General features: G+C 44.1%; 1 protein-coding gene across 3 annotated transcripts in view; it reads left to right on the top strand.

Annotated features, from left to right (window-relative positions):
* Window positions 1-21469, top strand: part of LOC122541784 (transmembrane protein 150A) — a 125690-nt gene extending 104221 nt beyond the window's left edge. For all 3 annotated transcript variants that reach the window (XM_087982614.1, XM_043678756.2, XM_043678755.2), the window contains 2 exons: window positions 19530-19707; window positions 19838-21469. In XM_087982614.1, coding sequence (XP_087838740.1) covers window positions 19530-19707; window positions 19838-20082 — 423 coding nt within the window. In that variant the 3' untranslated portion in view covers window positions 20083-21469. The remainder of the gene's footprint in view (window positions 1-19529; window positions 19708-19837) is intronic.
* Window positions 21470-22084: the final 615 nt, after the last annotated feature.

The following is a 22084-nucleotide window of genomic DNA, read 5'->3' as shown; positions in this document are numbered from 1 at the left end:
TCGAGGGCTTCTCTTGAGATTTGCTCAAGGGCCATGTTTTAATTTTGGGAAGCTACCTTTTTATTCTCACAACTTCCTTTATTGGATGTCATAGCCTGCTCTGGAGGGTTGCTTGGCCCAGTTGGCTGGATGGTTGCTTTACAATGCAGCATGATGCCAACAGCCTGGGCACAATTCCCATGAGGTAACCATGGCAAGGGCTGAGCTAACTTTTCAACCTCAGCCCTTGCCTGAGGCATGGTGACCCTCAAGTGAAACCACCACCAGTCATCTCTCTCCAGTGAGAGCACAATCCACGGGGACTAGGGCACCTGTACCTTTCAGGAACATCCTGTGTTTGTGTTGACGTATGGGTAGTCTGACTCGCACAGAAGCAGAATTGGAATAATTCATCAATATCCTCAAAAATTCATTAAATTTAAACCCACAGCACTCGAGGAAGGCATTGTTTTCCAAGAAACCACAGTATTTAAAATTTGCACAAGACAATGGGCACAGTTTAGCAACAAAAATTATTTTTTCAAAATAACTGACACACACTTATGCACACTAGTATCTGTTTTACACATTCAGCTTCACTCAAGCCTCATGCAAACTACCAGATGAAAACCTTAAAAGTTTTATTTCCCAAGCTATGGGTGTTTTCCCCTAACTAAAAAAAAAACTACACAATATCCAGAATCTTCTAAACTGAAAGCCTAATGCACAATTGTTCCCAGACTGTGGTTTTAAAAATAAACCACCATAGCTACATAAATATGATGTTAATCATTAAACCCCTTCAGATACACAGACCAAAATTTTAGATTTAGTTTTTTTTTAGATTTAGACTTTATTGTTATGTGCACTCAAGTACTAAAATACAGGAGAACAGTGGAAAGCTTTCAATGCTGTGACACACAGCGCCATCTTAGGTATAAGTACCTAGGTACAAAAACTTAAGAACTAGCCAGCAGCTCAAATCCAAACTCAAATTAAGTGAACTTACTATATATATAATTATAATACATATATTGTATATTATATATAAATAACCTATCTCACCTATGACCTATTGTTGGGCCGAAAGGCCTGTTTTCTTACTTTAGGGATTCTATGATCACAGTAACCAGTTCTACATTCTAAACTCTCACTGGCTAAAGAAATTTCCCCTCAATTCCTTATTGTATTCATTGATGGCCATCCTATATTCCTAACATTATTGTGTCAGTTTGAGGGTCTTTTACTTTTTTGTTCCTTAATGCTGTTGATAAGGATGTTCTGACTAACATAGGACAGTTGAGAAGCAAAAACAACTGCATGACCTGAATAGATTCTGAAATCCCTTTGTCTAAGAAAATCAGGAACACAAAAGACCAGCGCTTCAACAAGCCGATGTGAACAGCTAGAAACACATCCTCAATTTTTTTTATATTCCTTAAGGGAGATAGTCACTCCACTGATGAAAATCTGAACAGAATTTTAAAAAAGTGATATTTCTCCCTTACTTGTATTGGAGATTGAAACCTTTGATCTTGATCCCTGGTCATAATGCTATTAGAATCCCTACAGTGTGGAAGCAGGACATTCAACAATAAAGTCCACACCAACCTTTCGAAGTGTATCCCACCCAGACCCACTCCCTTACCTTATCCCTGTATTTCCTCTAGCTTGCCCACCTAGCCTGTATGTCCCTGGACTCTATGGGCAATTTAGCATGGCCAATCCACCTCATCTGCACACCTTAGGACAGTGGGAGGAGACAAGAGCTCCTGGAGGAAGCCCATGCAGACACAGGGAGAATATACAAACTCCAAACAGACAGTTGCCTGAGGATGGAATCAAACCCAGGTCCCTGGCGCTGTGAGGCGGCAGTGCTGACCACTGAGCCACTGCGTGCCTTTTAATACCTTTTTTCTGTTTGTTCTTGGGATGCTTCAACCCCGACTTCATTTCCCAATCTTTGTTGCTCTGAGCAGTGCTTCTTTATGCTGATGGTGCTGCCAGTCAGTAGTGAATGAATCCCACTTGGTATGTGATATCACTTTAAAAGAGAACGTCCTAAGGATCAAGGAGCCAGGTTGTAGGATATATGACTGATGTGTTTTATGATCTATATGTTAGCTTATGTACTCTCAGAAATAAGAAGGGATTGATGATCTTGATGGGATTGCACTTTCGGTCCCCTGATAGTCAGAGGGCAATTGAGGAGCAAATATGTAGAGAGATTTCAGATTATGTGTAAGAATAATAGGGTTCCAATAGGAGGAGATTTTAACATTAACATAGACTGGGACTGCCATCGTGTTAAGAGCTTGGATGGTGAGGGATTTGTTCAGTGTGTTCAAAAAAAAACTTATTTTATCAATATGTAGATGAACCTACTAGAGATGGAGCAGAAATTGACCTTCTGTTGGGAAATAAGGCAGGGCAAATTAGTGGGGAAGCACTTTAGGACTAGTGATCATAATTCTATTTGTTTTAAAATAGTTATTGAAAGGTATAGGCCTTGTATAAAAGTTAAAGTTCTCAGTTGGAGTAAATCAAATGAGACAGGACGATCCTTAAATTTTCCTTTTTGTTCTTTCTTCCTTTCCCTTCAGTGAAGCACATTGGTTTACTCGTCTGAATTGAGTCTGTATAAGACCATAAGACCATAATACATAGGAGCGGAAGTAAGGCCATTCGGCCCATCGAGTCCACTCCGCCAATAATGGCCGATGGGCATTTCAACTCCACATACCCGCATTCTCCCCGTAGCCCTTAATTCCTTGTGACATCAAGAATTTATCAATTTCTGCCTTGAAGACATTTAGCGTCCCAGCCTCCACTGCACTCTGCGGCAATGAATTCCACAGGCCCACCACTCTCTGGCTGAAGAAATGTCTCCACATTTCTGTTCTGAATTGACCCCTCTAATTCTAAGGCCGTGTCCACGGGTCCTAGTCTCCTCACCTAACGGAAACAATTTCCTAGCGTCCACCCTCTCCAAGCCATGTATTATCTTGTAAGTTTCTATTAGATCGCCCCTTAATCTTCTAAACTCCAATGAATACAATCCCAGGATCCTCAGCCGTTCCTCATATGTTAGACCTACCATTCCAGGGATCATCCATGTGAATCTCTGTGAGACACTGTTGCTTTTTGTAATCTGGAACAGCCGGGGAAAATGCTAAGTCTTACTGATGGTTCTACCACTCAGGCTTTATCAATAAGCTAAGCTATGTAGCCAGTAGTCAGCTCTGGAGTCCTCACACCACTATTCCAGCTGTCAGATCTCTGTGTCTGTTAAGGAAGATTAACCCGATGACAGTAACACACCAGTTTCAGAAGGTCTCTGTCCCATATGAAGAGGAGGTGAGGGTGTTGGACGGGGGGGCAAACAAAGTTAAAAATCACACAACACCAGATTATGGTCCAACAGGTTTATTTGGAAGCACTAGCTTTCGGAGCGCTGCTCCTTCGTCTGGTAGCTGATAAAGGAGCAGCACTCCGAAAGCTAGTGCTTCCAAATAAACCTGTTGGACTATAACCTGGTGTTGTGTGACTTTTAACTTTGTGTGCCCCACAGGCATTTTAACCTGATGCCCCAGTGATGTAACCAGGCCAATGCATTATCATGTAACAGGCCATTGACTGCAACACCAACCCTCTAAAGCACAATAATCCGCTCATCAAAGTAGAATTTCTGAAGTTTTAGGTTGCGATTAGATGGCAGAATCCTGGAGAAAGGGAAATTGCGCTCTGAAATGTACAGGGCACAAAGATATACATGCAATGTTTAAATGAAAATGGATTTGAGAATGATCAGATTAGCCATGAACTCAATGAATAGAGCTGCAGACTTGATGGGCTAACTGACCTCCTTCTGCTCCTCCATCTTATGGTTGAACACAGCCTTAAAATAATATGAGATAACGATGGTGATGACAAGACAAAAGAATGGACTGGGGAACAGATGGGCCCTGGAAATTAATTTAAAAACCTTTTGGTTCTAATTTTATTATAACCTTTGTGGTCAAAGTTATATGGGGGCCGGGGGCAGGGGGGGCGGTTGGAGGGGGATAGTGATGTGAGGTAATGTCGCTAGTCGTTCAGAGGCCAGTGCTCTGGGGGATAGGTTCAGATTCTACCAGAGTTGGTGGAATTGACATTCATTGAATAAAATTGTAATCTAGTGCAGAAATTTATAAACGAGCAGTTGTCACCAACCCTGTAGCCCTGAATAGCAGAAAAGTTGATTGGAACCAACAGGCCAAGAATTAGATGCCCCCCACCCCCAGCCCAGGGCTGTATTTTTCTGCTGATGAGCAGATTTCCTTCCCTAAGGGGCATCAGTGAACCAGGTGACTTCCTCCAAAAACCAATATGGTCGCCATTTAGGCAAGTTTTTCATTAATTCAGATCCCACCATCTGCCATGGTGGGACTTAAGTCCATGTCCCCAGAACATGAGTTAGGCTCTCTGGATTACGGGTCCACTGCCCCCGCTTCGTTATTTATTATTACTTATTGACATATGGTGGGTGGATATCAAAATCAATGTATCTATTTGGAGGTAAGCTCAGTGTGGTTTGGACGGTAGTGAGCTGGTCACTTATCATCATTTATGTGCCTTTCCACCGAAGGCGAACTGAGCATGGGACTCCTAACACCTAGCCCACAGTCTCATGGTCACTTTTATTGACTTCTGTAAAAACCCATCTGGTTGACTAATGTCCTTTAGGGAGGGAATCTGCCATCCTTACTTGGTCTGACCTACATATGAGTCCATACCTATTGCAGTGCCGTTAACTCTTAACCGCCTTAAGAGCCAACCACTTTGCTGTGGGTCTAGCTCTCCCTTTCACAGGCATTGCCCCTTTAATGCAATAGTAGTTTTGCAACAGAAAATTTACTTAATTCCAGAAATTCTGTAAACATCTGTGGGCCAGGCCTCTGCCTTTTACAAATCCCAGCGATCTGAACGCACAGGGATTCCTTTCAAGAGCTGGGCTCTAAGACAAGGTGGGCACAAGCGTTAAAGGTGACGGCAGTCAGCAGTGAAAGGGCAGTTTGTGATTTGTGATTCCAATTGGAGGTGAGTGTGTTGGCACATTCAGCCTGGAGCCTTTCCAAGCTGTCAGTCTGTGGTGAGTGGGCCCACTGAGCTGTTTGATGGCACACTGTAATCCCCTATACAGGCAAATAAAGGTTTGGTTGTGACTGTTTGATTTGGCACAGTCGCTGCATAGTGGATAATTCTGCCTCTGGTAAGGTCAGTTCTCATAAGCTACATAATGTTCAGCTCGCTCAGTCTATAAATAGAACAGCGGTGGAACAACAGGTGTCAACAGTGAGCCCATCGACAAAGGGGATATTTGCAGTGAATTGGACCCAAATTGTAGTCTTATCTACTCTGAGCCAGGAATTGTTTCCAATGTTTTGAGTGATCCAGTCTGCCTGAGGCTCAGAGAACAATGCTGGGATTGTGCACTTCTGTATTGCCTGACTCACAAAAAAAAATCTTTCTCCTGACCCACGTTAGGGGAATGTTTACAGTGATTTGTTCTGAATAGCCAAATTGGCCTGGGATCCTAAACAACAGCTCCATTCCCTTTTTACCGCAGTGACACCAACCCATACCTCAGATATATCCAGAGCAAACTCTTACAGCCACCCCAAACCCAGTGGGAGTATAATTTGTGTTCTACCTTATAACTATAGAATGATGAATATCGTATCTATTTTGCAGATCTTGTGAATACTGAATGTAGAAGCAGGAGCATGCCATTTGGCCCTTAAAGCCTGTTCTGCCATTCAGTATGGTCATGGCACACTATCCAACGCAGTACCTTGTTCTTGCTTTCTTCCTACATACTTTGATCCCTTAAGTCTTATATCTACTTTTGTATAACATATCCACACACTTATATTCATATCTTTCTTGCAAGTCTTCAATTATTGGCCTCAACGATTTCCTGTGGCAGAGGGTTCCACAGGCTCACCACTGTCTGGGTGAAGACGTTCACTGTCTGGGTGAGGAGTCAACTCCATGCAGTGAGATATAACTTACGCTGGTGCTTCCCCGACAGTGAACTCCATTTCAAGGCTCTCAGTGAAAGTGGGGTGGAGTGGGATTGGGAGGGGGCAGGTGGAAGTGGCCTTTGCTGCCTTGGAACTTGCTATCCCAAGGTTTCAGCCTGTGACCCCACTTGGGTTTCCAAGCCCACTTCAGGAAGCCAAGTTCGACGCAAATGCCCATGGAGTTTAGCCACAATGTTGACTCAACTCACCTGGCACTTTGCACACATAAACTATAAGATTAAACCAATACCTCGATCATTTCATGTAAGGTCCTGTTTTATGATAATACAGATTAGATTAGATTCCATACAGTTATGGAAACAGGCCCTTCAGCCCAACAAGTCCATACTGACCCTCCGAAGGATAACCCATCCAGACCCATTCCCCACATTTACCCCTGACTAATGCACCTAACACTGTGGGCAATTTAGCATGGCCAATCCAGCTTTGGATTGTGGGAGGAAACCAGAGCACCCGGAGGAAACCCACACAAGCTCCACACAGACAGTTGCCCGAGGCTGGAATCGAACCTAGGACCCTGGCACTGTGAGGCAGCAGTGCTAACCACTGAGCCACTGTGCTGCCTCTGATTGTGGCCAGGCATTACACAAGTGCACAATCCTAGCATTGTTCTCTGGTCCTCAGGGAGGCTGGATCACTCAAAACATTGGAAGCAATTCATGGCACAGAGTAGATAAGTCTACAATTTAGGTCCAATTCACCGCAAACGTCCCAGTCTGAATGTAGACCAGAAACAGAAATAGCTGGAGAAACTCAACAGCTCAGGCAGCATCTGTGGAGAGAAATCAAAGTTAACATTTTGGGTCCAGTGACCCTTGTTCGGAGTAGTAGCTAGGAATGTAGTTGCTTTCAGTTCTGAGCAAGGGTCACCAGATTCAAAACATTGACTCTGCTTTCTCTTCACAGATGCCACCAAACCTATGGAGTTTCTTTAGCAATTTCTGTTTCTGTTGCAGATTCCCAGCATTTGCAGTTCTTTGTTTTAATTTTGGGAAATGTAGAATTTGATCCCGAGGAATCGTAAGTGGCCTTCTATCAGAATGTAACTTGATTTTCTGGACCTTAAAGGGATGAAATAGAAGTTTCTATAATAGGGCTGGATGATGCCATCATTGACAATCGTCATGGAGCCTTCCATTGAATAGTAATTGCAGGATCTGCTTGTTTATTTGAACCATGTCAGCCAGAACATGATAACATCCACAATAAAATTGGAAATTCCACCCCTCCTCCTTTTTTATCAGACCAGAGATTTCACACCCTTTCCTGCCTGTTGCTTAAACATTCCCATATCTGTGCCATCCTTTATATACCTCCAGGGAGGCTCTGTCTGATCGGCCTTTCGGAATTATTAATTTCAATTCATGCCTTCAATGGCACCTCTGTGTTGGAGTGGCCCTCGATGTCTCCTTCTTGCCTCAGCAGCAACTGTCTCTCCAAGATGCCTGAGCTGCTAGTCCTGTGATTGGGTCACCAGAGTCCAGAGACTCCATCCCCTATCTTTAATTGGACAGTGAGCATGGGAGCAGCCAATTAGGAGGCTTTCTCTGTGAAAATGTCTGCCATTGTCTGGCTTCTGGCAAGGTGGGTACTGGCCCCGATGCCATTAGTCCCAAAGCCCAAATGCCCATTTGTTGCCCCAAAGACTTGCAGTCTTCAGCGGGAATATAGGATGTCGCCCTCCAAATCATTGATAAAATTTGCTGATGATTTGTCCTTCCATCCCACAATCCCCCAGTGCTTGAAAGCTGAGTTTTCTGTCTCTACACTTGACTCTAACCACATTGCATCCTACGTCTCTGAAACTGGAAATGGAACTGTATTGTAGGTCTAGCTTTCTCAGCCATGAGTAACACTGACAGACTTCCTCATTCCGTGTATAAACACAAGTCCAACCAACACAAATATGGGTCAAAATTCTAGAATACCCTCCCTGACACCATATGGGAGGGGGAGGAGAGTAGCTAGACCAGATGGATTGCAGCGGTTCAAGAAGGCAGCTCACCACCCTTCTAAAGGGCAACTAGGGATAGACAGTATATTCCAACACAGTCCCATGAAAGAATTGTTTAAAAAAAAACACGGAAAATAGAAAACAAAATTCTTCAAATGCTTTTGAAAGGAATAGTGTAGGATGTCAGTTTAGAGTTTAGAATGTCAGCCCTTCTTTGTGCCTTTTTGCCTCCTGGATACTAACTAATTCACTATAAACATAAATATTAAGCTTGTTTCACCCACCCATAGGCCCTTTAAAAGGTAGGTTCATTTAAAACTGAAGCAGGCTGAGTAATGCAGAAAGTTCAGATCCTGGGCCAATCTTTGTTTTAAAATTAATTTAAATACAGCACAGATGACAGCATGGAGTATGGCAAATGTACAAAAGCTATGTCATTGCTCAGGAGCTTTCAAACTGTCAGTAAATTCAAGAACAAAGAAAATTACAGCACAGGAACGGGCCCTTCTGCCCTTCAAGCCTGCGCCAATCCAGATTCTCTATCTAAACCTGTCACCCATTTCTTAAGGGTCTGTATCCCTCTGCTCCCTGCCCATTCATGTATCTGTCTAGATACATCTTAAATGATGCTATCGTGCCCATCTCTACCACTTCCGTTGGCAACACATTCCAGGCATTCACCACCCTCTGTGTGAAGAACTTTCGATGCATATCTCCCCTAAACTTTTCCCCTCTCACCTTGAACTCATGACCCCTAGTAATCGAGTCCACACTCTGGGAAAAAGCTTCATGCTATCCACCCTGTCTATAACCTCTCATGATTTTGTAGGCCTCAATCAGGTCCCTCCTCAACCTCCGGCTTCCTAGTGAAAATCGTCTTCCTAATGAAAATCATCTTAATCTATTCAACCTTTCTTCATAGCTAGCGCCCATCTATACCAGGTAACATCCTGGTGAACCTCCTCTGTACCCACTCCAAAGCATCCACATCCTTTTGGTAATGTGGTGACCAGAACTGTACGCAGTATTCCAAAACCAAAGTCTTGTACAACTGTAACATGACCTGCCAGCTCTTGTACTCAATATTTTCTGTCAAAGATATACTCCGCCTAAAGATTTCAGAGTTTAATTCCACTGCTCTGACTAAACACAGTCTATACCCTCCCTATAAAACAGCCCCACTCTACACCGTCCCTATAAAACAAGCCCACTTTATACCATCCCTATAAAGCAGCTCTACACCGTCCCTATAAAGCAAGCCCACTCTGCACCGTCCCTATAAAGCAAGCCCACTCTACACCATTCCTATAAAGCAAGCCCACTCTACACCGTCCCTATAAAGCAAGCCCACTCTACACCGTCCCTATAAAGCAAGCCCACTCTACACCATTCCTATAAAGCAAGCCCACTCTACACCGTCCCTATAAAGCAAGCCCACTCTACACCGTCCCTACAAAGCAAGCCCACTCTGCACCGTCCCTATAAAGCAAGCCCACTCTGCACCGTCCCTACAAAGCAAGCCCACTCTGCACTATCCCTATACCCTCTGTACAGGGCAAGATATTTTGAACATTCCATTAATATTAAAGAATGTGGTGGAGGAATTAAGTCATCACTGGGGTGGCACTGCTGCCTCACAGCGCCAGGGACCTGGATATAATTCCAGCCTTGGGCGACTGTCTGGGTAGAGTTCTCCCCGTGTCTGCATAGTTTTCTTCTGGCTGCTCTAGTTTCTTCCTATGGTCCAAAAATGTGCAGGTTAGGTGGAGCAGGCTCAATGGACTATATGCTCATCTCAAGTTCCTCTTTCTTTAATCCTCATGCTTTGTAGAGGCAGGATATTACACAGATATTACACATGCTAAATTGTCCATCGTGTCCAGGGATGAATAGGCTGGGTGGATTAACCATGGGAAGTGCAGGATTACAGGGATAGGGTGGTGAGTCTGGAGGCAATGCTCTTCGAAAAGGTGTGAACTCAATGGGCTGAATGGCCTGCTTCCATACTGCAGGGATTCTACCCATCACTAAAGAAGTGGTCAGAGACAAACTAATGAGGCTAAAGGCAGAGAAGACCCCTGATGCTAATAGTTTGCTTCCTCGGATCCTAAAAGAGGTGGTGGATGTATTGGTTGTAATTTTCCAAAAATCCTTGGATTCTGGAAAATCCAGAATCTCTGGAGAGGATTGGAAAATTGCCAGTGTGACACCTCAATTCAAAAAAGAAGGAAGACAAAAGATGGGTAACTGTAAGCTGATTAGTCTCACATCTATTGTTGGAAATGTATTGGAATAAATTATTAAGAAAATAACAGCAGAACAATTGGGAAACCATGATCTAATAAAGCAGTCAGTGTGACTTCATGAAAGGGAAATTGGGTATATTTGAGAATGATCCATTTCCATCTATAATCAAAATACAGCTTCCCTGCCTGTGCAGTATTTTTTTACGATGGCTTTTCTTTTGAGCTTGCTCCTCAGACAGCAGGTGAAGATATTGTCGATACTATTTATAGTTCAGCTTGATCTGTTCAAAAGTGTAAAGTGGTGCGGATGCTGAAAATCTGGAATCAAAACAGACAAATGCTTGAGATTCTCAGCAGGTCAGGCAGCGTCTATACAGAGAGAAAGAGTTAATGTTTCAGCTGTCAAATGGCAATGGTCAGCAACCAGAAATATTAACTCTAGCAGGACTCTAGATCTTGAATTAACCAAATACCGTCTCAACAGACCAGTTAATCATCATCAGCAAAGTGATGCAAAGAGGAATCAACAGCGCTAGTGAGTGGCACTTGTGAAGAAGTGACCTGCTCATCAATGTGCACTGTGAGTTCCGCCACGGCCACTCAGCTCCTGACTCTCTCACGTTCTTGGTTCAGACACGAACAAAACAGCTGAATTCCAAAGGTGAGGTGTGAGAGACTTCCCTTGACATCAAGGCCGCACCTAACCGAGTGTGGCATCAGGGAACCTGAGTGAAACGGAAGTCAATGGGAATGTGGGGAAAACCTCTCCACTGATCTGAGTCATACTTGGCACAAAGCAAGGTCTTAGTTGTTGGAGGTCAGTCATCTCAGCTCCAGGACATCTTTTCAGGAGATCCTCAGGATAGTGTCCGAGGCCCAAACATCGTCAGCTTCTTCGTCAATGACCTTACCCTCCCAACCTCCCAGTCACCGAATCAGGAGCAGGGATGTTTGCTGATGATTGCATGAAGTTTAGCACCATTCATGGTACCTCAGCTCCCGAAGCAGTCCATGCCCAAATGCCTGGTTAACATTCGGGCTTTGGCTGAGAAATGGGAAGTAACATTCCCACCACATATTACCAGGCAATGACCATCTCCACAACAACAGAGAATCTAACCATCGCCCCTTGATACTGAAATATTTTACTATTGCTGAATCCTACACCATCAATATCTTAGCAGTTACTATTGACAAACATATAATTGAACCAGCCATATAAATACTGTAGGTACCAAAGAAGATCAGAGGCTGGGAATTCTGTGATATATCCTGCCTCTACAAAACATAAGGATTTAAGAAAGAGGAATTCGAGATGAGCATATAGTCTATTGAGCCTGCTCCACCATTCAATATAATCATCGCAGATCTTAGACTTCACCTTAGTGGGCGGCACGGTGGCACAGTGGTTATCACTGCTGCCTCACAGCGCCAGAGACCCAGGTTCAATTCCCGCCTCAGGCGACTGACTGTGTGGAGTTTGCACGTTCTCCCCGTGTCTGCGTGGGTTTCCTCCGGGTGCTCCGGTTTCCTCCCACAGTCCAAAGATGTGCAGGTCAGGTGAATTGGCCATGCTAAATTGCCCGTAGTGTTAGGTAAGGGGTAAATGTAGGGGTATGGGTGGGTTGCGCTTCGGCGGGTCGGTGTGGACTTGTTGGGCCGAAGGGCTTGTTTCCACACTGTAACGTAATCTAATCTAATCCACTTTCCCACCCACCTCCCCTGTCCCTCTGTCTGTCTCATCCTTCATCCACAACCCTCAGGGTAGGGCATTCTAAAGATTCCCAATCCTGTGAGTGAAGAAATATCTCCTCCAGCTTAGTCCAAAATGATCAGCCCCTTATCCTGAGAGTGTACCTCCATGTTTGAGATTCCTCTACTACAGGAAGTGATGTCACAGTGCTCACCCGGTTAAGCATTCATAATTTTGAATGTTTCTTTGAGATCACCTGTCATTCTTTTAAAACCCAGAGAGTATCGATCCAATTTACTCAGCCTCCTATCATAGGGTAACCTGCTCATCCCAGGGCCCAGTCAAGTGAACCTTGACTGTACCTTCCTTAAATATAGAGACTGAGATTCCACCCATTCTTCAGGGTGTGATGTTACCAAAGTCCCACATAATTGTAGCAATTGAAACCTTAGGAGTGGCATGGGGTTAGCACTGCTCCCTCAAAGCACCAGGGATCCAGGTTCGATTCCAGCCTTTGGGTGGCTGTCTGTGTGGAGTTTGCACATTCACCCGCATCTGCATGGGTTTCCTCCAGGTGCTCCGGTTTCCTCCCACAGTCTAAAGATATGCAGGTCAGGTGGCCAAGCTAAATTGCCCATAGTGTCAAAAGATATTCAGGCTAAGTAGGTTATCCATAGTAAATGCAAGGTTACAGGTCTGCGTGGATTGTTCCCTGGAGGGTCGGTGTACACCTGACAGGCCGAATGGTCTCTTATCTGCACTATTGGGCTACTATGCTTCCATCCATAAAGTACAAGTCAGGAGTGCGATGGAATGCTCTCCACTTGTCTGGATAAGACCAGTTCCAACAACACTTGAGAAGCTTGACACCAATCAGGTCAAAGCAACCCGCTTGATTTGCAGCTATCCATCATCTTCAATATTCAGTTGCCCCACACTGATGTGTACAAGCTGCCTCATGTTGCGATGCCAACTGCTGGTGGTTGGGGTAAAATGCTGTGATCAATTGTCTCTTCCTTCCTGTGTCTGAGAGCCTATCTACTTAGCCCCAGTAGAGGATAACCCAGTATTAATTCTTAGCAAGAAGAGGCACTTGTCTTACAAAACAAGATGTAATTTACTGCACAATAGCAATAGTTTAAATACAACTTGTATTGACTTGTTTGGCATAATTACTCAGACTGTCAGGAGCCAGAGAAGACCCATCTGTCTCTATCGACACCTTGAACTACTGTCTCTCCTCCACCCAGAGACTGTAACATCATCAGATTGGGTGGAGCTAAATTCAGCTTCTATATTAACCCCTTCAGAACCATTACCTTATACAACACCTTCTGGAAGAAGTACATTCATGGCTTCATAGGCAGCACCTTCCAAATCTGTGACCTCTACCATCTAGAAGAACAAAGCAGCACAGGCATGGGCCCACTGCCTACTGCAGTTTCCTCTTGAGGTCACAGTTCATCCTGATTTGCAACTATATCGCCATTTATTTATTGTCAATGGGTCAACATCCTCAAAGAGTCATCTGAACACCACTGTGGGTGTTCCTACTGTCCACGAACTGCTGGGCATCAGAATGGAGGCTCACCACCAATGGTTAAAGGTCAATTAGGAAGAGGCACTTAGTGGTGGTCTAGTCAGTGCCTCTCACACCCTGGGAATAAAGAAAGGAAAATTCTTGAAAGTGAACATCAGCCTAAGTGCAAGATGAAAGTTGGTAGACGAAACAAAGGGATTAGCGTCTGGACTGATTCACATCTGCTGCCTCAATATTACACAGCAGGGCGCCTGAAAAGAAACCTCGGAACTATTTTCTGTCTGGCTTATCTCTGAGATCAAAAGATCAAGCTGAAAGACAGAAGTGGCCTTTTTATTGGTCACAGTTCAAAGATTTTGGAAGTGACTGCTCCCAGTGTCCAGGCTGAGGATTGAAGATAGCCCCCTAAAAATAATTACACTCTTATGAGGTGTTTTTGACTGAATGAATTATTATCATTAAATATTCTCCACAGCATATGGAAATGTTTTTGCTGGTAACTATTGAGACCGGTGCACTGACTACTCTTCGATTGTGATTTTCAGGATTTCGCATTAACTCATTAAGCGCCAGTGCAGCGATTGTAATGCAGGGAGCTCACAGTCTGAACACAGATCTAAACAAATCTCAGTCTTAAAACATTACCCCATTCTCCACTCCCTTTGACTCCCGACCACCCACATGCATGTACACACACATACATACTTTGATGTTAATACCCTCGTTGTGTTTCTAAAAAGCTTTATCACTATCTTATGAAGGACTTCAGGGCTCAATTTTCAGCTGACCTTGTGGCATTATTCTGAAAGACACATGCTGATAATTCTAGCCCAGGAAGTTGTTGTGAAATGGCTGAGCCAATGAAAAGGGCTGAGTATGCTCAGCAGGTCAGTAAGTGTGTCTGTCAGGAGAATGACCGAATCTTACAGCGCCAAAGAGGATGCCGTTCAGTCTATTGTGTCTGTACTGCCCCTTTAGAAGAGCTATTAGTCAGTCTTGCTTCTTTGCCATGGATCTGGCGATAGAAACGCTGTCCCTGTGTCCATCAAAGCCAACAGGTTTTCTCTGCTACACTCAGAAAGATGCCCCCCCCCCCCCCCCCCATTCTTCCATCCTGACCTATCGTCTATCTCCAATGTTAGGTTACTAACTCTGATTGGTTGTCACCAGGAAGTTCCATTATGTACCTTCCTGCCTCTCAGCACCCAGCTCCCACATTCCAGCCACAAGTAAAATACTGCTCAGAAGATCGTCAACCCATCATCTCTGAGATAGCTGTCTGAAGGAACTAAGTGCCACTCTGAGGTCTTTTCCCTGAACATGCTTCAGTTTCAAAGATTGGGCCATACTCTAAGGTCACCTGCTCCAGATCCGAACCTCTCCTGTGTTTCTGCTCCTGTCTCCATTGTTTCTTCTGGCACTGACCTGAAACCTGTGCCCTCCCAGTCCCGATCCTGGCATCTGTGGGAACGGTTTTTCTCTCTTTCTACTCCACTGAGCCTCCACATGGTCTGGAACATTTTGACGAAAGCAACTCTCGGCCTTGTCTTCTTTAAGCCCCAGCTTCTCCGAAATCTTGGGTGTGCCAATTGGAAAGGCTGGAAGTTCTTAACAATTCTCCACTGTCTTATCAACAGGTATTTTTTCTATGTCTGGAATGTTTCTGACGAACACGAACATTCAAAGAAAGTTTTTGGAAAGATATGTTTTAATGCTTCTATTTGGTTTTTCTTGGGGTGCCCAAGGCCTTATACTAATGATTGATTATTAATCTTGAGAAGGTACAGAACTCTCTCAGAGGGTGGATAATCTTATTGGGAGAAAGTGAGGACTGCAGGTGCTGGACAGCAGAGTCAAACAGTGTGGTGCTGGAAAAGCACAGCTGGTCAGGCAGCATCTGAGGAGCAGGAGAGTCGATGTTTCAAGCTTAAGCTGTTCAACAGGAAGGTGATATCATTCCTGATGGAAGAGCTTATGCTCGAAACGTCGACTCTCCAGCTTTTCGGATGCTGCCTGATCTGGATAATCTTATTTCAAATCTCCATCCACTCTTTCAGGTCCTTGAATCTCGTGTTATCTCCCAGCTCCATTCCCAGATCTCCTGTCAACCCTTCCTATTGTTTTCAATCTTCCCTACCACTTGATTACAATACCAGGGTCACAAGCAACTTACTTTTTGTGGAACATTATCCCTGTTCATACTGTTCAGCCTGTCCATAGATTTACAGCTCAACCACGCTCTGAGGTTTCTACTCTGAGGTATGTGATTTTGTGCAGTTCCTACCTGCATGAATGCATTTCAAATTAAGCCTCTTATTTTCTCTGTCATACTCTCAAGCATCCCCTTCCCACCCCTAAGCTGATTTACACCTCGACAACATCATTTGGAGATGCAGCAAGCAATGGGGTAGCCAATTGGTTAGCACTGCTGCCTCACAGCAATGAGGACCCTGGTTCGATTCCACCCATGGATGACTGTAAGGAGTTCTCTCTATCACTGCGTGGGTTTCTTCACAGTCCAAATATATACAGATTGGCAATGCTAAATTGCCCCCCCCCCAGTGTGCAGCATCGGTGGGTTAACTATGGTAACTATGGGGATATGGTGGTCGCTGTTCAGTAGAGGCTGAATGGTCTCTAACTGCACTGTAGGAATTCTATGATTAGGAAGGAATATGCTTTGTTGGTCTTCATTGCACAACAAGTAAGGATTATACAGGGCCTTAATGAGACCAGATCTGGAGACTTGTATAATGTTTTGGCCACCCTACCCAAGAAAGAGTGTATTTGCCACGGAATGAGTGGAGATTTGCTAGGCTAATACTAGGGATGAAAATGTGTTGCTGGAAAAGCGCAGCAGGTCAGGCGGCATCCAGGGAACAGGAGAATCAACGTTTCGGGCATAAGCCCTTCTTCAGGAATGCTAGGGATGCAGGAGTGTCTCTCCTGTGAGCATAGATTGGTTTGACTGGGCCTGTATTTACTGATGTTTAGAAGAACGAGTGGGGATCCAAATGAAATACTTAAAATTCTAACAGGATTGGACAGACTGGATGTAGGGAGGTTGTTTCCCCTGGCGGTAGGGTCTCGAACCAGGGAACATAATCTTGGGATATGGGATAAACAATTTCGGAATGAGCGATGAAAATTTCTTCACTTAAAGGCTGTGTAGGGCAAATCACTGAATATATTCGAGCAAAACAGAGATTTTAAAGGCAGTAAAAAGTGTAGGGAGGAGGTTGGTATGCAGAGACATAGAGTTACATACTGAGGTGGAGAATCAGCCATGATCCTATTGAATGGTGGAGTAGTTGCAAAGGGCTGAAATGGCCTTCTCCTGCTCATGGCTTCTATCAGCAGACACAGGATTAGCTTCCACTTCCACAATGCCAGTGCCCAGCTCTGCCTCTCCAGTACCACTGCCAACACTTCTGAGTGCTGCCAGACTGCTTGCTGGACATTAGGCCATGCTGTTTGTGTGGCTGGTATACCTGGTAGACATTGAGCCTGTTTGCATTCTGGGAACCTCTGCGCTGGAGATCTCTTAGAAATGTAGAAAATAGGAGTCAACATAGGCCAGCCAGCCCATCAAGTCCGCTGTTCTATCTCAACATCGGACTCCTTTCTCCCCAACACCTTGAACTTGTATAAACCTATTTGTCTCTTTCTTAAATATATTCAGTGACTTCACCTCCACAGCCTCCTGTGTTAGAGAGTTTCACAGGGTCACTACTGTCTGTGTGAAGATAGTTGTCCTCAGTTTGAAACAGCCCATTGCATCTTGCACTCCTTATGTAAATCCTAGGTTCTGCTTGTTTTTCTTTTGTATCTGTATTTACGAAACATTTCCGACAGATACCGGAACATTGCTGTCATAATGCCTTGACCTTTATGATATGCTCTGTAACTGTTTGTATCACTCAGACCTTTTGGTGCAGTATGTTGTGTTGACTGCCCTCTGCTGTCCATTAGGTGTTATTCCTAAAGAGCAATTAAATGAAAGCAACATATTGTAGACTATATCAGACCCAAAACATCAATTCTATTTCAGATGCCGTCAAACCTGCTGAGTTTCTCCAGCATTTACTGCTTTTACACCTCAAGAACACGTGCATCTGTTTGTAATCCACTTCTGCTTGTTTCTGATTTGGAAATCCTACTTGCCGCACTTCTCCTCCGTTCCGCAGTTCATCAAGCCCTTTTGCCCACCCCCCCCACCCCACGTTTGCTGAGGCCCTGAGTTCTTTCTCTTCCTTTACGTCTGATTTCTGCTTTGAGAAGGGGCCTTAAAAGCTACCTTCACAAGTGGCCTGATGTCAAATTGAATTTGACAATATTACTGTGAGATGCGTTGGAACATTTCACAATATTAAAGATGCTATATCAATGCAACTTTGTCGTTGGCATTGGATCTTGCTTTATAATGATCTTGTGAACTCCTTGGGAATATAGGATGTAAGAGCAGATGTAATAATTTGTCTCCTTGAGACTGTTCCACCGTACAGTAAGATCAGGTCTAATCTCTACCTCCATGCCATTCTCCTACATATCTTTGTGTAGAAATCTGTCGCTCTCTGCCTTTAATTTATTTAATGACTGAGCCTCCATAGGCCTCTGGGGTCAAGAATTCCAAAGATTCACCACCCACTGAGAGAAGGAATTCCTCTTCACCTCAGTCCTAAATGGCCTACCTCTCATCCTATAACTGTGTGTCCGAGTTCCAGATCCTCAGCAAGGGGGAAATGGTCTGGCTGCATCTACCCTGTCCAGCCCTGTCTTAATGTTATACACTTTAATCTTTTAAACCTGATGAACACAGGCCCTTTCTCCTCAGTCTCTCCTCGTAGGATTTGACTAAGTTCAATTAGCAACATAAATAATCATTGTTGGTCCACATGATTTCATGTAATTGGTAAAAGGAATTGAGGGGACAAGAGGAAAGATGTTTCATCCAGAAAGTGGCAGGGGTCTAGGGTTCACTGCCTGAATGAGTAGAGGGTGGTGGCTGTCTGGAATTCACTGCCCAGTTTGGTGGTCGAGGCAAAAAGCTTCAACTCATTTGAAAGGAAGGTGGATCTGGCTGTAATCCGTCAGGCCCTGGAACAGTTGCTGGAAAGTGGGCTCGGGTGCAAATGTGATGCGCTGAAGAGACACTTTCTGTGATTAATATTTCCCATCTCCATTTGCCCTATGGAAGACCACTCTATTAGATCAGTACTTTGGAGATATTTTCCTAACCAACCTGTTCAGAGATGTTAATGCAAGTCAGTGGACTTGAGACTTGACCCTTTGCTAAGTGGAACTGCACCATCGGAGTCCATATTAATACACTGTATCATATCTCCCCTAGGATTTGGCTTATTACTAATTTGACAAAAGTGCAGAAAATAAGTGTCAGTGAGCCAATCGGTTGCAAAGCCTGATCATGTGATTTTAGGAAATGTTGCAGCTTTGACTGGAGCTTCATTCACTGGGCTTTAGATTATAGAGTCATAGAGATGTACAGCACGGAAACAGACCCTTTGGTCCAACCCGTCCATGCCGACCAGATATCCCAATCCAATCCAGTCCCACCTGCCAACACCCGGCCATATCCCTCCAAACCCTTCCTATTCATATACCCATCCAAATGCTTTTTAAATGTTGCAATTGTACAAACATCCACCACTTCCCTGTTCTGAGGATCCAAGCACAGAGGTTTTAAAAAAGCTGATTTTTTAAAATTTCATTCCCAGGATGAGGGCATCACTGGCCAGGCCAGTATTTATTGTGGCTCAGGAGTCACATGTAGACCAGACCAGGTAAGGATGACGGTTTCCTTGCCTCAAGGACATTAGTGAACCAGATGAGTTTTCCCAGCAATCGACAATGGTTTCATCATCATCATTAGACTCTGAATTCCAGATTTTCAAATATTAAATTAAAATTCCACCATCTATGAATCTCGTGAGATACTTAAAAGATCAGCACGTGAAAGCGAAGGGAAGAGGGTGGCATCTGTTTTAACAGCCGAACTGTCTTGTTCCTGCAGGTTGACAATGCCAAAGTGCTACACTATGTTGGTGCTGGAGTGGGGTTCCCCAGCAGTATGCTGTTCATCTGTTTCCAATCGGTGCTCACTTACAGAATAGCAAAGAACTCCCTGGACTACCAGATCGGCCACTGCCGTGCATTCCTCACCATTGTGGCCTTCATCAACCTTGTTATGAGTATCCTTTCTGCAGTGCGCCTGTTTCAGGAATATTACCCACACTATCTCTTAAGTATATCCCAAATACAATCTAGAAACTCATAGCAGGCACCCTCACCGGTCTCTAAATTCCTTAACTGTCTTTCCAGGTGGGGTCTTCTTCATGCAGGAAAGCTCCCAGCTCCAGCATGCGGCAGCTATATGCGAGTGGGTTTTCACCATCATCATCCTCATTTTCTATGGGACATTCGCTGTGGAGTTCGGCTCCATCACTCAAAACACCTTCCTTGAAATGCTGGCAAAGAGAGACAAGAAGACAAACTGTAAAGCAGACACCAATATGGCTCCCAGCTCAGGCATCAGCCGTACCCAAGAGGCCATTGCCATGATCTAAGCTTCGAGATCTCCACAGACAGGTCGAACTATAACTCTGTCGTGAATGGGGTGGGGCTGGGGGGGCGATATCTGTGGAGCATTACTGCCTGTCGGAATGGAGGGGGAGATAAATCATTAAATACCTCAGATCCTTCAGCAAACCAGGGATACTGTTACACAAAAGCCATCACAAAAGGACCAAACCTCTCCTTTCTCCAATGATATTTTTGGAACCTTTCTATGGAATTTAAATTTTTTTTATAAAGTTTGATTTTTATAACAGAAATGAATTATATATTTTATGACCGCAAGTAATTCGACAATTCAGAGTATTGTGAAAGACATTTGATGTCTTTAAGTTACTTGTAACACTGATCCATTTAAATGGGACAGGTCAACTCTCAAACTGAAATGATAAAGTTCACTTTTTAAAATGTAATTTCCATTTATCGGTAGCTGATCTCAGTGTGTTTACAAGTTATCTTTCACATTTAGGCTGAACAGGGGAGACTGCTGTTTCTAAGATATTAGCATTTCTACTGCTGGGGAGTTGATTATGGCCAGGAGCAGGTTAATCAGTGAAGAAATCTCACTCTGGATCGATGTATTCCCACCCTCTCTGCCCTGACCCTGCATCCACCTCCTTCCCCCATTCCGTGCGTCTGTGTTGTTTTAACTGATCTAACCTCTGCCTCCGCCTGCCCTTCTCTCTCTCTGAGAGGATGTGTCTGATACCACATTCTCTCAGAAGCCTTTGTATTGACCCTTGTATCCATTGAACCTTGCTCTCCATATTTTTCCATGAGTTGTTTATCCTTGTTCAATCCTAAACCTTTCCAAGGTCTCTCTGATCTGCATCTCTTGCATGCCTGATTTCATTTCCTGCCCATTTTTGTGGGCCTCCAGCCAACTAGTCCCTAAGTTTTGGAAACCCTTCAGAAATCTTCACTGCCTCTATCTCTCTTCCTCATCTCTTCATCACGGACCTTAAAACCATTGATTAAACTTATTGTTCCCTGTCTTAGTATTTCATCACGCACCAAATTTACTGATAATTTTCCGGTGAAAACTCTGGGACATTTTTACTGCGTTAAAGGTGCTAGATTAACACAGGTTATTGTTGTGTCAGATTTTGTACAGTTGACGACAATTTCTGATCTTCATGTGGTGCAATCTGCTGGCATGTGGCTATCTGTAGGGCCTAAGTCTCTTCTGTGTGTGACAAACAGTTAGTCCATCTGAGTTGTTGAATATTGTTAACATGCATGTACACATTTTAAGCAAACAACCATATGATCAGAAATGTTGCTTACTGATCATTTGCTCTTGTAGTAAATAAACTACAGCTCCAGCCATCTTATCATCATTTACAGACCTGAATTAGAAATAAATACCAAGTAACGGTTTACATGTGAAGGAGTTGCACTCTGCCCACAGCTCAGGTATCAGATGGGAGGACAGAGTTGACATCAATTGACTGAGTGTGGCATCCAACAGCCCAAGAAAAACTAGAGTCAATGGGAATTTGGCAGTTGGGGGGTGGGGGTGGGGTGAGCGCTAAATTAATTAATCTGAATTGATTAAATTAACACTCATTGCAGATTATACAGAGGAGCCTCAATTATCCGAACAACACGAGTGGGGAGTTCTTTGTTCGGAATAATTGAATGCCAGATGACACAGTTTGGCCTAGCATCAGGACCTTGCGATCTTGTCTGGAAAATCCGAAATTCGGATAATCGAGGTTCCACTGTCAATTGTCTAAACAATCTGTTCAGGGATATCTCTGGAGGGGGTGGGACTTGAACGCAGGCCTCTTGGCTCAGAGGTAGGGACACTACCACCGCAGCACACAAGCCCTAATATTGTCCTGGACCCTTCAGCTGCTTCATCAATGACCCTCCCCCCATTCAGAAGTGGAGATATTTCCTGATGATTGCTTTATGCTGAGCCTTTTCCTGGACTGGTCTGGTTCCTGCTCTGATGTACACAGTGGCACAAAGCAGGCATGTTTGTAATGA

Source organism: Chiloscyllium plagiosum, unplaced genomic scaffold (assembly GCF_037043375.1).
Source record: "Chiloscyllium plagiosum isolate Xiang-an unplaced genomic scaffold, Cpla_swu_hap1 HiC_scaffold_43, whole genome shotgun sequence".
NCBI lineage: Eukaryota > Metazoa > Chordata > Chondrichthyes > Orectolobiformes > Hemiscylliidae > Chiloscyllium > Chiloscyllium plagiosum.
This window is presented reverse-complemented; position numbering and strand designations above follow the sequence as displayed.